The 16,698-nt window shown below is 52.3% G+C and overlaps 1 protein-coding gene across 1 annotated transcript in view; it reads left to right on the top strand.

The window, feature by feature from the left end:
• Positions 1–399: 399 nt before the first annotated feature.
• The window catches only part of CRMP1 (collapsin response mediator protein 1), a gene marked incomplete at both ends in the record, with an annotated part of 30,280 nt that continues 13,981 nt past the window's right edge, over positions 400–16,698 (top strand). The window contains 4 exons of the mRNA XM_081332559.1: positions 400–458; positions 2,579–3,149; positions 3,595–4,743; positions 15,069–15,157. Of these exons, the coding sequence (XP_081188685.1) occupies positions 400–458; positions 2,579–3,149; positions 3,595–4,743; positions 15,069–15,157 (1,868 nt within the window). The remainder of the gene's footprint in view (positions 459–2,578; positions 3,150–3,594; positions 4,744–15,068; positions 15,158–16,698) is intronic.

A 16,698-nucleotide genomic window follows, 5' to 3' on the forward strand; every position in this document is an offset into this window, starting at 1 on the left:
ATTGGAGAAGCAACCTTCAAAAATAGGCCAGTTTTCTATGGACTGCGGGGGGTGGGGGGTGAGGTAGGGTGGGTGGGCAGAAAGGACAATTAGGAACTCAGCCAGCAGAGGAAGCATTTTTGTGTAAATAAATCTGGCATTATTACAATAGGATTTTTTAAAAAGGGTGGGGAAGAGGGAGAATCTGGGAGACAAAACACCAGAAGAAAGTTTTTGCTGTAAATAAATCGAGCGTTATTTTATTTTTTTCCCTTTTAAAGCCAGTTCCCTATCCATTATTTTCACAGGTAGTCCGCAGCTTATGACAATCCACTTAGCAACCATTCAAAGTTAACGACAGACGTCCCCAGAGGTACTTATGACCAGGTGCTGAAGTTCTGTCTGGCCACAGGTGACCGCATGTCGGTCACTTCGCAACCAGCCCGCAATCGTGACCACGTGCAGTATCCTGCAGTTAAGTAATGACGTTTTATGATAGTTTTGCCAAGAAATAATAAGAATTATGTGGGATTCAGAGACCAGTCATCGCAGGGTGTCCCAAAATGTCTGTCTGCCTACGCAGAGTTTATTGTATTTATACAGTTTGAACAAACAGGAAAGAGCGCACAGCAAAAGCATCGTTTATTGGTGTACTTCCTAGTCAGTCTTAGAGAACATCCCAGCCAGGGCAGAGTCTCTCATATATAGATGGTTCCCTGGAAGTCCTTGGCGGTGCTAATTGGAGTGAGCTCATAGACACGCGGTAAACAAGATACTAAGGCAGGCAGTTTTCTGCACACAGTCCCTTCATATCCTTGACCTCCATCTCTACAGAATAATAATGGCATTTTTGCAGGCCGGACACAAGAACTCAGGTACGTGCCCAAGACAAAAGATTGGCTCAACAGCTAAGTAGAAAGTTGGGAGACAGCAGAGCTGACTGGAGAGGTGCAGGCCTCATCTGGAAGGCTTTGTGTCAGGGATGTCTTTCCCCCCCCCCTCCAGATGTTCATAATGGACAAGCTCCCATTGAAACCAATGGGCAGCACTTAGTGTGCAATTGAAAGGCTCCCAGACGGGACGACAAAGGGCTTCTCCCATTGACAGAAGGACGAAGGGCTTAGGGCTCTCCCCTTTGATCCGAAAACACACCTGCTCTTCTGGCAGGTCTGACAATTGTGGGAAAGTTTCTTTGTCAACATGAGGCTTGATAATGTGGCACTGCAGCTGTTGGCCACCTTTGCAGAAAAAAAACCTTTTGTCAATATCCTTTTTATTTCCCTTCTGTTGGGTTCATTGAAATCATCCAAAGATGTTTTTGCTGCGTCCTAATAAATGTTTGGGTAATAGATGGGATATGCCTGCAGCCCAAACTTTATGCACTCCTACCTGGGCCCGTCACAGCAACAATATAGATTCCTTGTCAGTTAAAAATAAAATATTTGGACCCCATTCCACCATGCTTGAGCCTCAAGATAGGTAATGCACTATTAGCCATTCCTGTGGAGGTTAAGGTCCTTCTCCATGGGATTTTAAGGGATATGAACCCAAAGATAATCCTTCTCTGGGCATCCGACAGAGACACATCTGCCATTGGCTTTCTACAAAGGCATCAGCGTTGATTTTTGGGGTGTTTGATTCGGGGTCAGGAATGGAATGGAATGGAATGGAATGGAATGGAATGGAATAGAATAGAATAGAATAGAATAGAATAGAATAGAATAGAATAGAATAGAATAGAATAGAATAGAATAGAAAATAGAAAATAGAAAATAGAAAATAGAAAATAGAAAATATGGAATGGAATGGAATAGAATAGAATAGAATAGAATAGAATAGAATAGAATAGAATAGAATAGAATAGAATAGAATAGAATAGAATAGAATAGAATAGAATAGAATAGAATAGAATAGAATAGAATAGAATAGAATAGAATAGAATAGAATAGAATAGAATAGAAAATATGGAATGGAATAAATAGAATAGAATAGAATAGAATAGAAAATAGAAAATAGAAAATAGAAAATATGGAATGGAATAGAATAGAATAGAATAGAATAGAATAGAATAGAAAATATGGAATGGAATAAATTAGAATAGAATAGAATAGAATAGAATAGAATAGAATAGAATAGAATAGAATAGAATAGAATAGAATAATAGAATAGAAAATAGAAAATATGAAATAGAATAGAATAGAATAGAATAGAATAGAATAGAATAGAATAGAATAGAATAGAATAGAAAATATGGAACGGAATAAATAGAATAGAATAGAATAAATGTAGAGCAGAGCAGAATAATTTATTGGTCAAGTGTACACGGTTCATAAGCTCTCCGAGTACACACAAGCTATAAGTGAAAAAATCGTGATCATAGTTATCATAAAAAATACATTCATCATAAATCATAAGAAACAACACAGCGATAATTTCTCTCCCAGGGTGGTGGTGGTGGAGGACGTTCCTCTCGTTCTGGGTTCGAGTCCAGCTCTAGGGCTGCCTGTACGTGGTCCGAACAAGTGCAGAGGCGGACTCTCACCCCCCCACACACACCCTTTCCCCCTAAGCCCCCCTCCCTCCCTCCCTCCCACGGCAGGGTCTCGTCCCGAGGTGAGCTCAAGCGCTTCCTTCGCCTCCGCCTTGGGAGGCTCCGGCCGGCCCGTGGTGCTGAAGGACAGCTCCCTTCGCCAGGAGCCGCGCGCTATAACCGAGGCGGCTCCGTTTTGGCCTCGTCCGGGGCTTCCCAGCGTTTGGGGGCGCTTCCTCCGCGTTGGGCACCTCAGGATTTGAACTCAGCTCCAAAGGGCTCTGGGGCTGCTGGATTAAACAATAGAAGCCACGCGTCTCTTTTCCCCGCCTTCGGCGGCGGCGGCGGCAGCAGGAGGAAGAAAGCAGCCGGCGTGGCCGGGAAGCCAGCGCGCCCACCGCGGAAGCAGCACCGCCTCGCCCGCTCGCTCTCTCCACGGGCACCGCAGCGCGGGTCGGGGTGCCCGCAAGCAGGCCGCCGCCTCCCCCAGCGAGAAGCCCGGCCGAGCGGCGGCCGCGACCGAACCTCCCCTCGGCCCGCGGGCAGCGCCAAAGGCCGGGCGGGGGGAGGCGCGCGGCTTTTCCTCGGCAAGGAGCTTCCAGAGCTGAGCAGGGGCGGCTGCCTGCCGGGAGGAGATCGGGCAGGACCACCCGGACGGGCCAAGCCCCTCCACCGCGGGCGAGGCCGGAGCGCCGACTGTCCCGCGCGAGGCTCTGGGCGGGCGGACGGTCTTCCCAGGCCGCCCCTCCCATCGGCCCCCTTCCTCGCCCGGCCCCCTCCCAGCCGCCCCCCCCCGCTCCAGGAGTGAAAGTTGGGGGCGGGGGGCGCCTCCGGCCCTGCTCTTCCCCGGCCTCCGCCGCCCCCTCGCCCACCACCAGCAGCCTTCCCTCGCGGCGCAAGCTCGGATGGGCTGCCCGGCGGTCGCTTCAGCCGGAGGGGCCTCCCGCTCGCCCGCGCCCGGAGCTCCAAAGCCGGGACTCGCCTCTTCCGCTTGGCCCGCCAAAGGGACGGCCTCCGACCGCCTGCCGCCAAGCCGGCTTCCGAGCGCACGGCTGCCCGGAGAGGCTTCCGTTCTTTCGGCCTAGCTGGTTCCCGACTCGGCCCAGAGCGCGTCTCCATCCGACGGCGGCGGCCGGAAAGGCCCCGTAGCCAGCCAGCCAGCCAGCCCCCCATCTCCCCAGCCAGCCCGCCCCCCAGACCACAGCCAGCCAGCCCCTCATCCCCCAGCCAGCCCCCCAGCCCCTCACCCTCCAGCCAGCCTCCTCCAGACCACAGCCAGCCCCCCAGCCTCTCACCCCCCCAGCCAGCCAGCTCCCCCGGCCTCAGCCAGCCCCCCCCAGCTCCTCACCCTCCAGCCAGCCAGCTCCCCCGGCCTCAGCCAGCCCCCCCAGCCCCTCATCCCCCAGCCAGCCTCCTCCAGACCACAGCCAGCCCCCCAGCCTCTCACCCCCCCCAGCCAGCCAGCTCCCCCGGCCTCAGCCAGCCCCCCCAGCCCCTCATCCCCCAGCCAGCCTCCTCCAGACCACAGCCAGCCCCCCAGCCCCTCACCCCCCAGCCAGCCAGCTCCCCCAGGCCTCAGCCAGCCCCCCCAGCCCCTCATCCCCCCAGCCAGCCCCCTCCCCAGACCACAGCCAGCCCCTCACCCCCTCAGCCAGCCAACCAGCCAGGCCTCAGCCAGCCGCCTCCCAGCCCCTCACTCAGCCAGTCAGTTCCCCAGGCAGCTGGCCAGCCAGCCAGCCAGCCTCCCAGCCCCCCAGCCAGCCCCCGCCGCGGCTGCGCTCCTCAGCTCCCCCCACCCGCGGGCGGATTTGCATGGTCCCCGTCCCCGGAGCGGGCAGAGGGCGACGATGGCCGGGCGGCAGCGGCCGGGCGGGCGGAACGCCGAAGAGGCGGAGGACGAGCTGCCGGTCTACCTGGCTCGGCCCGGCACGGCGGCCCAGACGCCGCGGCAGAAGTACGGCGGGATGTTCGCGGCGGTGGAGGGCGCCTTCGAGAACAAGACCATCGACTTCCAGGCCTACAGCGTGGGCCAGAAGGGAGCGCGCAGCCCGCGCAGCGGCAGCCGGGCCGAGTTGCTGGACCGCGCCGGCGAAGCCGGCAGCGACTGCAGCGTGGTGTCCGGCTCCGGTTTCAGCTCGCCGGCCGGGGACGCCAACGACCGCCGGCCGGTCCTCTGCCTGGAGCTCCGGCCACCGCTGGCCGACCAGCCCTGGACCGGCCCGGAGGAAGGCAAGGTAAAGCGGTGGGGGGGGGCACGGGGAGGGGAGTGGGAGGGATGTCTCTGGGCCTGGGGTGCGGCCCCCGGTGGGAGGGCCTGGGCAGACCCTCATAGCCCTGAGCTCCGGGCCGCTTCCCCTTCCATTAAATTTTGCATTTATTGTTTAATTTTCTTTTAAATTTTTTACTCTTATGTGTTTTTTTTAATTTTTATTGTTGTGAGCCGCCCTGAGTCCTCAGGGAGAAGGGCGGCATATAAATTTAATCAAATCAAATCAAATCAATCCATTTTCCCCCCCGCCGCCCCCCCCCCGCCGCTGCACCGGAGAAGCTTCCCCCCCCTCTCCTCCCCCCCCCCCGTCCCCCGTGTCCGTCTCAAACGCAGCCGGTGTAATCCCGGGGATGGGGGAGCTTCGGAGCTGGCCAGATGGCCAGGTGATGGGATCAAATCTGGCCCGGTCTTTGCGGGGCTGTTGGGCAGAAACTCTGCGTTCGGGGGGGGGAAGGGGGACGGGGGAGGGAGCTTCGGTTCTTCTGCCCCGGTGTTCTACTCTCGTCCACGCGTGACCCGTGGTCGCGTTAGCTGGTTTTTTTTCCTTCTGGGGCGAATGCCTCTTTTGGTTGGTGTTCACCGCCCTGAGTCCTTAGGGAGAAGGGCGGTATACAAATCAAATCAAATCAATCAATCAATCAATCAATCAATCAATCAATCAATAAATAAATAAATAAATAAAAAGGAGAATCCGGAAGTGGAGAACGTGGAAACCCCAGGCAAACACACACACACACACACACACACACACACACACTCCCGCCTCCTAAGATTGGGGCTTGCGGTTCCAAATTTCAATGACTAAGGGCTAGTAGCTTGGGTATTTCTTTCAGAAAATCTGAGCAGGCTGGCTCCACTGGGAGAGCCTAAGGAGAGAGAGAGTTAGAGACCACACCTCTAACACTCAACATGAAGAGCGCGGCTCCTTGTGCTGTGTGAATCCAACCGCTGCACTGATAGATGGTGGTTAAGGCTCAGCCTGAATGAGGAATCCCGTTAGCCAGGAAAGAGCATTGGCTGAGCTTCACTGAGGATGCTCTGGGGATGATCCCTCTGTCCGGATCTTAGAATCGGCGTGGACCCCGGGACATCTGCCTGGACCGGTTCTTGCTATTTTCTTGGCCAGGTTTTTCAGGAGTGGTTCGCCATTGCTTCCTTCTTAGGGCTGGGAGAGAGTGACTGGCCCAACCTCACCCCGTTGGTTTTGTGCCTAAGGCGGGACGAGAAGTCTCCTGGTTCTAACCCCGGTGTTGAACCACACAGCCCCAGATTGTCTGTCTCTGGTGATGATCTAGGCCAGTAACAGCAAACCTTTTAGAGACCAGTGCCCAAACTGCAACCCAGGTGCTGGGTGGGCGTGGCCCATTGGGTGGGCGTGGCTGCAGTGGCAAACTGGGTGGGACTGAAAAGTTCAATCAATCAATTCCAACTTTGTGAGATCTTTTTTTTTTCCCCCGCGAGAAGTTAAAATTGATTGAACCTTTTCTCTTTTTTGCACATGGCGGCGGAGGCCTAAAGGGAAAAGGTTTTATAAAACCCAGCTGAAGGCCTAGGACTGGGGTGACGGCACGCGTGCCCACAGAGAGGGCTCTGTGTGCCACCTATGGCACGTGTGCCATAGGTTTGCCACCACGGATCTAAGCTTTTTTTCATATAGCACACATGATCGGCAGACCTAGTTTAAGATACTGCTAGCATTGATGATGCTCCCTAATGAAACGTCTGCAAGAAAACCAGTAACCTCAGAGAGCACCAAGGACCACACAGTAGCCCTCCTCCTCTTCCTCCTCCTCCTCCTCCTCCTCCTCCTCCTCCTTTCTGCAGATTCCACTCCCTCTTAGCATGGATGATGTTACTTAAGTTTGGCTAATGAAATATCTGCAAGAAAACCACTCTCAACACCACAGTTGCCCTCCTCCTCCTCCTCCTCTCCACAAATCCCACTCCCTTCTAGCACTGATGATGTTACCTAATTGGGTAATAAAACGTCTGCAAGGAAACCCCCAACCCAACAGTTCAACCCCTTGCTACAAATATTCTCCTTCATTGATGACACACCCGTTCAAGTACGATTGTGTTACTCTCTGACTGAAAGTACAAACGCTTTAAAACAGGGGTGTCAAACTCAATTTCAATGAGGGCCGCATCAGCACTGTGGTTGCTCTCAGGGGGCCGGGTGGGTATGGCCTTGGTGGGCGTGGCCTACTGGGTGGGCGTGGCTAGAGTGCGTATGGCCTACTGGGTGGGCGTGGCCAGCTCTACATCTTTCGCATCAAGGGTGCCTATGGGGGCCTGGGCCGGAGTGGGACAGATCTGAGGGTCTCTGGCAGGAGGAGGGTCTCTGGGTCAGGGCAAAGGCAGTGGGGGCCGTTCCCTCACTGTTTCCAGGATGGCTTCGCGGGCTGCATGAAACCACTTCATGGGCTGGATCCGGCCCCGGGGCCTTGTGTTTGACATGTCTGCTTTAAAAACTGTTTTAAAAAAACTGCTTCACCTTCTCAGTCACGACTGCAAGTTTTCCAAGTGCAAGTCACCTGAAGCAAATTGCCCAAGAACTCTTAGCAGTTTTTTTGCAATTTGCTGACCTCCTTGGTTTCATAAATCTCATTGCAAAAGGGCATCCTGTTGTCTTGAGACAAGATTGTACAGTCCTCTTAAGGATATTGTGAACGTGAGCTGGGTTTTCTTTCTTTCTTTCTTTCTTTTTCTTTTTTCGTTCTCCCATTTGACCGCGATGACTCTTTTCATTTTAGGAATGAGTTCGATTGGCAACCGCTGAGATTAGGAAGGCTCTGCCTTGAAAGGCAACGAACTCATTTTCAGCTTTTCATTCTTCGGGCGGTTCAGATTAAGGCGGCCTCCCCCAAGTGTGCAACTCTCTACACCAGGGGTCTTCAAACTTGGCCCTTTGATGACTTGTGGACTTCAACTCCCAGAATTCCTCAGCCAGGCATGCCTGGCTGAGGAATTCTGGGAGTTGAAGTCCACAAGTCATCAAAGGGCCAAGTTTGAAGACCCCTGCTCTACACAGTGCAGAAGGGCCAAGGCCACCACGACCCTCAACTGCAGGAAAGGCCGCGGGGTGGGGCTCCTGGAGTGCGGGTGGTGGGGGTTCAAAGACACCCCAGGCTGAGTGTGTGTGTGTGTGTGTGTGAGAGAGAGAGAGAGAGAGAGAGAGAGGGAGGGAGAGAGAGGGAGGGAGAGAGAGAGAGAGAGAGAGAGAGAGAGAGGGAGGGAGAGAGAGAGAGAGAGAGAGAGAGAGAGAGAGAGGGAGGGAGGGAGGGAGAGAGAGAGAGAGAGAGAGAGAGAGGGAGGGAGGGAGGGAGGGAGGGAGAGAGAGAGAGAGAGAGAGAGAGAGAGAGAGAATCTCCCTGCCTTTATTCCTTCTGGGCAGAAGAAGAAAAAAAAGGGGGGGGGAAGCAGTTAGCAGTTAGAGGGGGCCCGTTCTTGTTCGTGGGGAAGCCGGGGCGGGGGGGGGGGGCGGGTGAGTGTCAGATTCTCCGCGGGCTTTTGCCGCTGGAGGCAAAATCTCCGCCCGAAGAGAGATCAAGGAATAGTGGGGGGGGCAGCTAACGCTTCGCACTTCCCCCCCCCTCTCCAGCTCATACCGTGTCTGCCGAGCCCTTTGCGGGAAGCTAAGAACCAGGGGGAGAGAGGCTCGCTGCCTTTCGGGGTCCCGGCGGGGGCGGCCCGTCGGCTCCCTCGCGAGGCCCGGGCGGTAGTGTGTCTGTGTGTGTGTGTGTGTGTGTGTGTGTGTCGCGGGGGGGGGGAGAGCGTCACTGGGCAAGCCCGAGAAGGACGGGGAGGGGGGAAAGAGGCAGCCCCGCGGCAGGTGTGTGTGTGTAGGGGGGGGGAAAGCGCCGGTGTGGGCTGGGGGCGTGGGGGGAGAGGGAGGGGGCTTCCCTCTGCAAGAGGCAGCGCCGCGGCAGGTGTGTGTGTGTGTGGGGGGGTGCAGACCGGTGGGGGAAAGCGCCGGTGTGGGCTGGGGGGGGTGCGGGGAGAGGGAGGGGGCTTCTCTCTGCAAGAGGCAGCTCCGCGGCAGGTGCAAGGCGGGGGGGGGGGTTGGAGGCTTAGAAGAAAGGCGCGGGAGCCCGACGTGGGGAGGTTGCGGGGGTGGGGGCGCCGCAGACCGGCCGGTGTGCTCCTGGAAAGGGTGGGGGGCGGCCTTTTCCGCTTCCTGGGCTGCGCAGGGCGGGGGGGGGGCGGCGCCGCCCCTCGCCCAGCCCCTCGCGCCGTCGTTGGGAAGGGGCGCCCGCCGCCCGCCCCCCCACCCCCACTCCCCGTAGTCCAGACCCCCTCCCCCCCGCGGCAATGGCTCGCGCCCCGGACCCCGAGGGTCTCCCCCGGCAGGTGAGCGGGGCTGGGGGGCGGCTGGGAGGCGGGAGGGGCTCCGGCGGGGGCGGGCGGGGGTCGGCTTTGTCTGCCTGCCTGCCGAGGGAAGGGAACCGGGCGCGGATGGAGGTCTGTGTGTGTGTGTCTTTGTGGGGGGCGGGGGGGCGGGTTGAGGACCGGAGGGAAGCCCGGCCGCTCCGGGCAGAAGGAAGGGAAGGCAGGTTCCGTCCGCGCTCCTCGCCTTCCCACCCCCCCCTCCCAAAGTGGGACCCTCGAGATCTCCGCGCTTTGGGCAAGAAAGAACGGCACCGGATCCCTTGGCTTCCCCCCCCCCTCCGCCTTCCTGAAAAGCTTGCCCGAGAAAAGGGCCCCTTGTTTTAATTTTCTTTTTTTATTATTTATTTTTTATTGCTCTCCTCCCCCCCCCCGCTTTCGAAGCGTGTTTCTTACGCGGCGTTTCATCCGAGGGCTGGCGGGGCGGGGGGGGGGAGAAAGAGGATTTCGCCTTTTTTTTTTTTGCAGAGCGCCAAGATTTTTTTTTGCTGAGCGAAGAGCTTGGATAGAAGACTGGGTGGAGGTTGAAGAGGGGTCTTGACAAGAGGGAGTGAGGGGCAAAACCCGGCGCTGTGTGTGTGTGTGTGTGTGAGAGAGAGAGAGAGAGAGACAGAGAGAGAGACAGAGAGAGAGAGACAGAGAGAGAGAGAGAGAGAGACAGAGACAGAGAGAGAGAGAGAGAGAGAGAGAGACAGTGTGTGTGTGTGTGTGAGAGAGAGAGATAGAGTGAGAGAGACAGAGAGAGAGAGAGAGACAGTGTGTGTGTGAGAGAGAGAGAGACAGTGTGTGTGTGTGTGAGAGAGAGAGAGTGAGTGAGAGAGACAGAGAGAGAGAGAGACAGTGTGTGTGTGAGAGAGAGAGACAGTGTGTGTGTGTGTGTGAGAGAGAGAGAGAGAGAGTGAGTGAGAGAGACAGAGAGAGAGAGAGAGACAGTGTGTGTGTGAGAGAGAGAGAGACAGTGTGTGTGTGTGTGTGTGTGTGTGAGAGAGAGAGAGAGAGAGACAGAGTGAGAGAGAGACGGGGAGAGAGAGACAGTGTGTGTGTGTGAGAGAGAGAGAGACAGTGTGTGTGTGTGTGAGAGAGAGAGACAGTGTGTGTGTGTGTGGGAGAGAGAGACAGTGTGTGTGTGTGTGAGAGAGACAGAGACAGAGAGAGAGAGACAGTGTGTGTGTGAGAGAGAGAGAGACTGTGTGTGTGTGTGAGAGAGAGACAGTGTGTGTGTGTGTGAGAGAGACAGAGACAGAGAGAGAGAGACAGTGTGTGTGTGTGTGTGTGAGAGAGAGACAGTGTGTGTGTGTGTGTGTGAGAGAGACAGTGTGTGTGTGTGTGTGTGAGAGAGAGAGACAGTGTGTGTGTGTGTGTGAGAGAGACAGTGTGTGTGTGTGTGTGTGAGAGAGAGAGAGAGGGGGAGAGAGACAGTGCGTGTGTGTGTGTGTGTGTGTGTGTGTGAGAGAGAGAGAGAGAGAGAGGGAAGGAGGGAGGGGGAGAGAGAGACAGAGAGAGGGAGAGAGAGAGAGAGAGAGAGAGAGAGAGAGAGAGAGAGAGAGAGAGAGAGATGGCTGGTTTCAACAACTATGGGATCATCAGCCACTATCTGGAAAAAAGCAGCCACAGTCTTAGCCTTGCGTTCACAGACCGAGATCGGAGCAAGCCAGGACTTATTTTCTCATCAATAATGCAAGGTTTAGATCATCCCCAGAAATCCAGAGTCACACGAAATGGCGAGATGAGCAGCACATAAATGTCATTATTATTATTAATGATAATGATAACAACAACAACAACAGTAATTTGGAATCCAAATGGACCAACATCTGGCCCTTATAACAGGGGTCTCAAACTTGGCCCTTTGATGACTTGTGGACTTCTTCTCCCAGAATTCCTCAGCCAGCGTGCCTGGGAGTCGAAGTCCACAAGTCATCAAAGGGCCAAGTTTGAAGACCCCTGCCCTATAACATGCCTGACATCATGACTCTGGAAAGGAAAAAAAAAGTCTAGTTCATTGATATGGCAATACCAGGTGATGCACGAATGGAAGAGAAATAGCTAGAAAAAAATAATAATGATGAAATATCGTGATCTGCAAATTGAAATTGAGCGACTATGGAGGTAGAGATTAATGGTTATACCAACAGGCAGCACACAAAACCACTCCCCCTCCTGTCCGTGGAAAAACCTTTCTCCACGGAACCGGTCCCTTGTGCCCAAAAGGTTGTGGGCCTCTGGCCTAGATACCTGGAAATTTCGAACTTACTAGACCTGAATATTCTGACTTAGCAAAAAACCAACTTACTTGGAACTGCCTATATACTCAGACGCTTAACAGCTCTCTTAGGTCCTTGGCTAGGAGTTGAACTGCTAAGTTTTTACCAGTCTCAGACTGTGAATCGAATTGAAGATTAAATCTTTAATGATGATGATGATGGTGATGATTGTGATTATTATTATTAATAATAATAACAACTGGAGGCCCACTTGAATACCCTCTGTGTTGACAAATCCGCCATCAGTCAATTTTAAAAGGCAACTTTGCTTGGAACAGCTGACATCCTGTGATGGTACCCCTTAACACCATTCAACATCTGCCCATCCCAGGTTCTTGGGAAGGAATTGGTCGGCAGACAAAAATGCCAAATCCAGTCTGAACATCTGGCTGACTGTGTGTATGAACAATATCTAAGAGGAATAATAGGAGGTGCTGGATAGGGTTCAGCAGGTGAAGCCTGGGCAGGCGTGAGAATTGTCTTTCGGTAGGGTTGTATCGAGCAGGGATGTCCAACCTTGGAATTCTGGGGGTTGAAGTCCACAAGTTTTAAAGTGGTCAATGATGGGCACCCCTGGTGTAGAGGATGGAGCATGTTATTCAGAGCTCTTCTGGAAGACGGAACAGGAAACGTTGGATTTGCATTAAAAGGTAAAGGTAAAGGTTCCCCCGCACATGCGTGCTAGTTGTTTCTGACTCTAGGGGGCGGTGCTCATCTCCGTTTCAAAGCCGAAGAGCCAGCGCTTGTCCGAGGACGTCTCCGTGGTCATGTGGCTGACATGACTAGACGCCAAAGGCGCACGGAACGCTGTTACCTTCCCACCGTAGCGGTCCCTATTTTTCTACTTGCATTTTTACGTGCTTTCGAACTGCTAGGTTGGCAGAAGCTGGGATGAGTAACAGGCGCTCACTCTGTTATGTGGCACTTGGGATTTGACCCGCCTTCTGATCGACAGGCTCAGCGTCCTAAGCCACTCAGCCACCACGTCCCTTGGATTTGCATTACAAGGAAGTAAATTAGGGTTGGAGTTTCCTTAATGGCCACAGCTGTTCATTATTGGGGTGTACACAGTGGACTCTCCTGCTCCGGGTCTGTTTAAAGAGAAGCTATTTGGCCATCTGTCAAAGAGGCTGTAGAACTGGATTCTAGAAGTGGACCAGGGGTTCAGTGAGACTATCTTGCCTCTATAATTCTGTGAAATGTTTGGAGGGAGCTACGGTTTGATTTCTCTACTTTAGTGGTGCCAAACAGAATTCTGGACTATCAGCTTATTAGCCACCATTTATAATAGGAGTATAAAAAAGGTCAACAAACAGAAATAGGCAGTGGATTGTATAACTAATTGCCTTCTAGATAAGAGGCTAACTTTTGGGAAGCCAAGAAAAAGAAGGATTTAACAAGAGCGATCTGAGCAGACATAGGAAGGGATGGGAAAGACAGTCAGAAGTTACAGACAGAAACGTCTTTGGAAGACTGAGGACAGAGATTGGTGAATTATGTCTATTTTACATGTCAAGGAAGAGAGGAATCAGTTAAGCCAGAAGACAAGATGGCAAGATTAAGCTAGGAGACAAGATAGCAAGATGACATCCTGATGACACAACCAGGATCTCAAAGCAGCAGCGACAAGTAGAACATCTGGCAAAATGAGCTGGAAGCAAAATTACAGACTTGGAAGCTCCTGAACGACTGAACAACCAGTTTAAATTGTGAGCTGTTATTAGGCGTTGGAGTCCCCTGAGAATCCATCTTGGTCCCCAATCCTTCAAAATACTTCTTTTGATTGAGTTTGGTTACAAAGTTTAAGGAGAGTTTCATCAGACCTGTGGCAATCAATGCGCCTTTGGAAGGCCTGAAGAGCTACGCTAAGTTCAGATCCTCATGGAGAAAATCTATCTAAATGGTCCTCCAAGAGCTGGGGCTGAATTGACGGCACATAATCAAATCAAATTATTCAATCTATATGTGAATGCTATGGCAAATTCTTTGGCGCTGTAGTTCACAGATCGTAAAGGGGCCATAGTTCCCCACCCGTGGCCTAATAGATTGTCAAGTTTTATTATGTTTAAATGATCTTTTTATTACTGGCTTTGTTGTTGTGATTGTTGTCTGTTTGCCTTTCATATCATCTCAAGCCATTTTGAGACAACAGCTATGCAGATGCAATAAATATATAACGTATGTATGTATGTATGTATGTCGGAGTTTGGGGTAGCGGTTAAAGCATCAGGCCAAAAACCGAGCGACTCAAGTTTCTAGTCCTGCCTTAGTCATCAAGGCAAACTGGGTAATCTTGGGCCAGTCACTTTCTCCCAGCCCAGGAAGAAGCAGCAATGGCAAACCACTTGCAAAATCTCACTTAGAAAAATTGCAGGGACTCATCCAGGCGGTCAGCAATGACTTGGAGGCACGCAAACCCTGATGGCTAATGGAAGGCCTACTTCAGTTGGATCCGGAAAGCGTTATTTGGGTCAAACTCAGCTCCTGCCTGGCTGCACACAAAAGAACCGCATGATTTCCCTGAGGCCCCTTCAAACTAGGGCCATTCTCCGCTTCGGAGTCTGCGGCCCAAGGGTACTTGGCCAGAATTTATCGCAAGACTGACAGATGACAGAAGATAATCAGAACTGTCAGGAATTCCTTTTACACAAAGAACCAGAGGCAGAGCATTGGAAGAGGGAATAAACAGGTTGTTATTACTGTGGGTTGTTTAGTCAGGGCTGAACTTTCATGCAAGCCTTTGTCCTTTTTGCCTGATGAAGCCGCTAGTCCCTAGTCTTCTCTGATTCATAGCCTAGTTTGAATCAGCCCAGAGCCCAGTTTAGATTTTTCTAGAATTTCAGAATGGAGGTGGGGAACCACAGCCCTTTTATGACTTGTGGACTTCAGCTCCCAGGAATTCTGACTCAGGAATTCTGGGAGTTGTAGTCCACAAGTCATAAGAGGGCCAAGTTCCCATGCTGGCTCGGGAATTCTGGGAGTTGTAGTGCACAAGTCATAAAAGGGCCAGGTTTCTTTGCTGGCTAAGGAATTCTGGGAGTTGTAGTCCACAGGTCATAAAAGGGCCAAGTTTCCCTGCTGGCTCAGGAATTCTGGGAGTTGTAGTGCACAAGTCATAAAAGGGCCAAGTTTCCTTGCTGGCTCGGGAATTTTGTGAATTGAAGTCCCCAAGTCATAAAAAGGGCCATCGTTCTCCAACCCTATACTACAGTAAGGGTGTCCAACCTTAGGAACTTTAAGATCTATGGACTTCAACTCCCAGAATTCCCCAGACTGCTTGGGAATTGAAGGCCACAAGTTGCCAAAGTTGGACATCCTTGTCCTAGAGTGTCACGCTCTGAAGTTATTACAGCTCCTGCGTCTTCCTCCAATTCAGAAACAAACTGAAGGGTTTCACCTCGGGAGCCATATCTAATACCCTAGGTATATGGTTTGTTCAGAAGGAGAACTTCTGCTTCACAATTCTGTAAACCCAGGAATGTAGGTCTGTCCCGGGAGAAGACTTCTCAAAGGACTTCAAGGATAGGCAGGAAGTCATCGCTTCTTTGAGATACTGAAATTCTGTTGTAGGACCGTGTTATTTAATTATTTGAATGTTGCCCTCACCGTTTCTGTTTTTTTATTTTGTTTGCCCACTCAGGGTGATGGTTTATTCATTAAGAACGGACGGATTATCAACGATGACCACTCCTTCTACGCCGACGTGTACGTGGAAGACGGACTTATAAAGTTAGTGCCGAAACCCTGAAATTTGTTTTACACATCCTGTGATACAAAAAGATGCAGCTTCTGGCTTTCTTGCTCTGGCTTATGGGTTTGAATGAAAAAGATGACACATGGGGAGACCAAAAATCAGAAAGCGATAACGTTAAACGATTATAAAGTACTCCTCAATTTACAACAGTTACAACGGCACTGAAAAAAACTGACTTATGCCCGTTTTTCACACTTATGACTGGTCATAGCAGCCCCAGGGTCATGTGATCAACATTCAGATGCTCAAGAACTGACTCATGTTTATGACAGTGTCCCGGGGTCACGTGATCCCCTTTTGCAACCTCCTGACAAGCAAAGTCAATGGGGAAGCCAGACTCACTTAACAACCGCGTTCCTAACTTAACACCTGCAGTGATTCCCTTAGCAACGGTGGCAAGAAAGGCTGTAAAAATGGGGGCAAAACTGACCAAACAAATGTCTCCCTTAGCAGCAGAGACTTTGGGGGCAACGGTCGTAAGTGTGAAAAAGCGGTCAGAAGTCCCTTCTTTCAGTGCCGTTGTAACTTCGAATGGTCACCAAATGAACTGTTGTATCTTGAGGACTAGCTGTAGTTATTTTATTTCCTGTAAGCAGTGCTTAACTGGGTTCTTGAGGCTGAGGGCTTCGGTGCTTCAGTAAGCTCTTTCGGGAATCCAGGCACTTGGAGATATATTTTTTTTAGGTGCGATGACCCAGGGCCCCGCACAGAGGCAATGCAGTCAGCTGGCAATGTGAACAGCCCTTCTGTAGCTGCAAATTCCCCCCCAAAACTCCCACACTTGCTGGCAAGCCTTCAACCAAAGCACACACACACGCGTTCCTTTCAGCTGCTTCTGGCTGAAGGCAGTTTCAATACAGCCGGAGAAGTGTACAAATGTCCTCAAGGCCAGACCGATAACAAAACAAAACAACACATAAACTTAATGAGTCCGTTTCAATCTCAGCTTGCCTGAGCAGTCTGCAAGGAGTGACTCTGAAATGCAATCTGAGATCGTAAATCAGGAAATCCACGTGGTCAGCCGGTCCGGTAGTCAAGGTGTCCAGGTTTTCCAACAAGAGCAACAATATGCAACTGTCCCAAGATTCCACGTTTGTTCCTGACAAAGTCCCCACCCCACAGCGGCTCCTCCTATCTCAATTCCCAGTTGTGTCTTGTGGGGTGGGGTGGGATGCTCTCCTCCCGAGTAAGTGAGCCTGCCTGCATTGTTCCCTCCTCCTCTCCACTCTCTGTGCTCTAGGATCAGGTGGGGGTGAGCCTTGCTCCTTGCCTGAACTCTGTCTCCCCTGTTCCAAACCAGAAGGGCCCTGGCCTGCCTCAGCCTGCTCTTCCCCACAGTCCCCTGAAGCCACAGACACCTCTCCCTCCACCTCCATAGGGTCCCGTTCCAGCTCTTTTTCCTCCGCAGATTCAGGCTCCGATGGAGGCATGACATTAGGACTGAGCCTAGCATGGCGACATTGCAGGCGATCCTTTAAAGGTGAAATGTATATTTGAGATGTTTCGGGCCCTCCCT

Source organism: Vipera berus, assembly GCF_964194415.1.
Source record: "Vipera berus genome assembly, chromosome: 7".
Lineage (NCBI taxonomy): Eukaryota > Metazoa > Chordata > Lepidosauria > Squamata > Viperidae > Vipera > Vipera berus.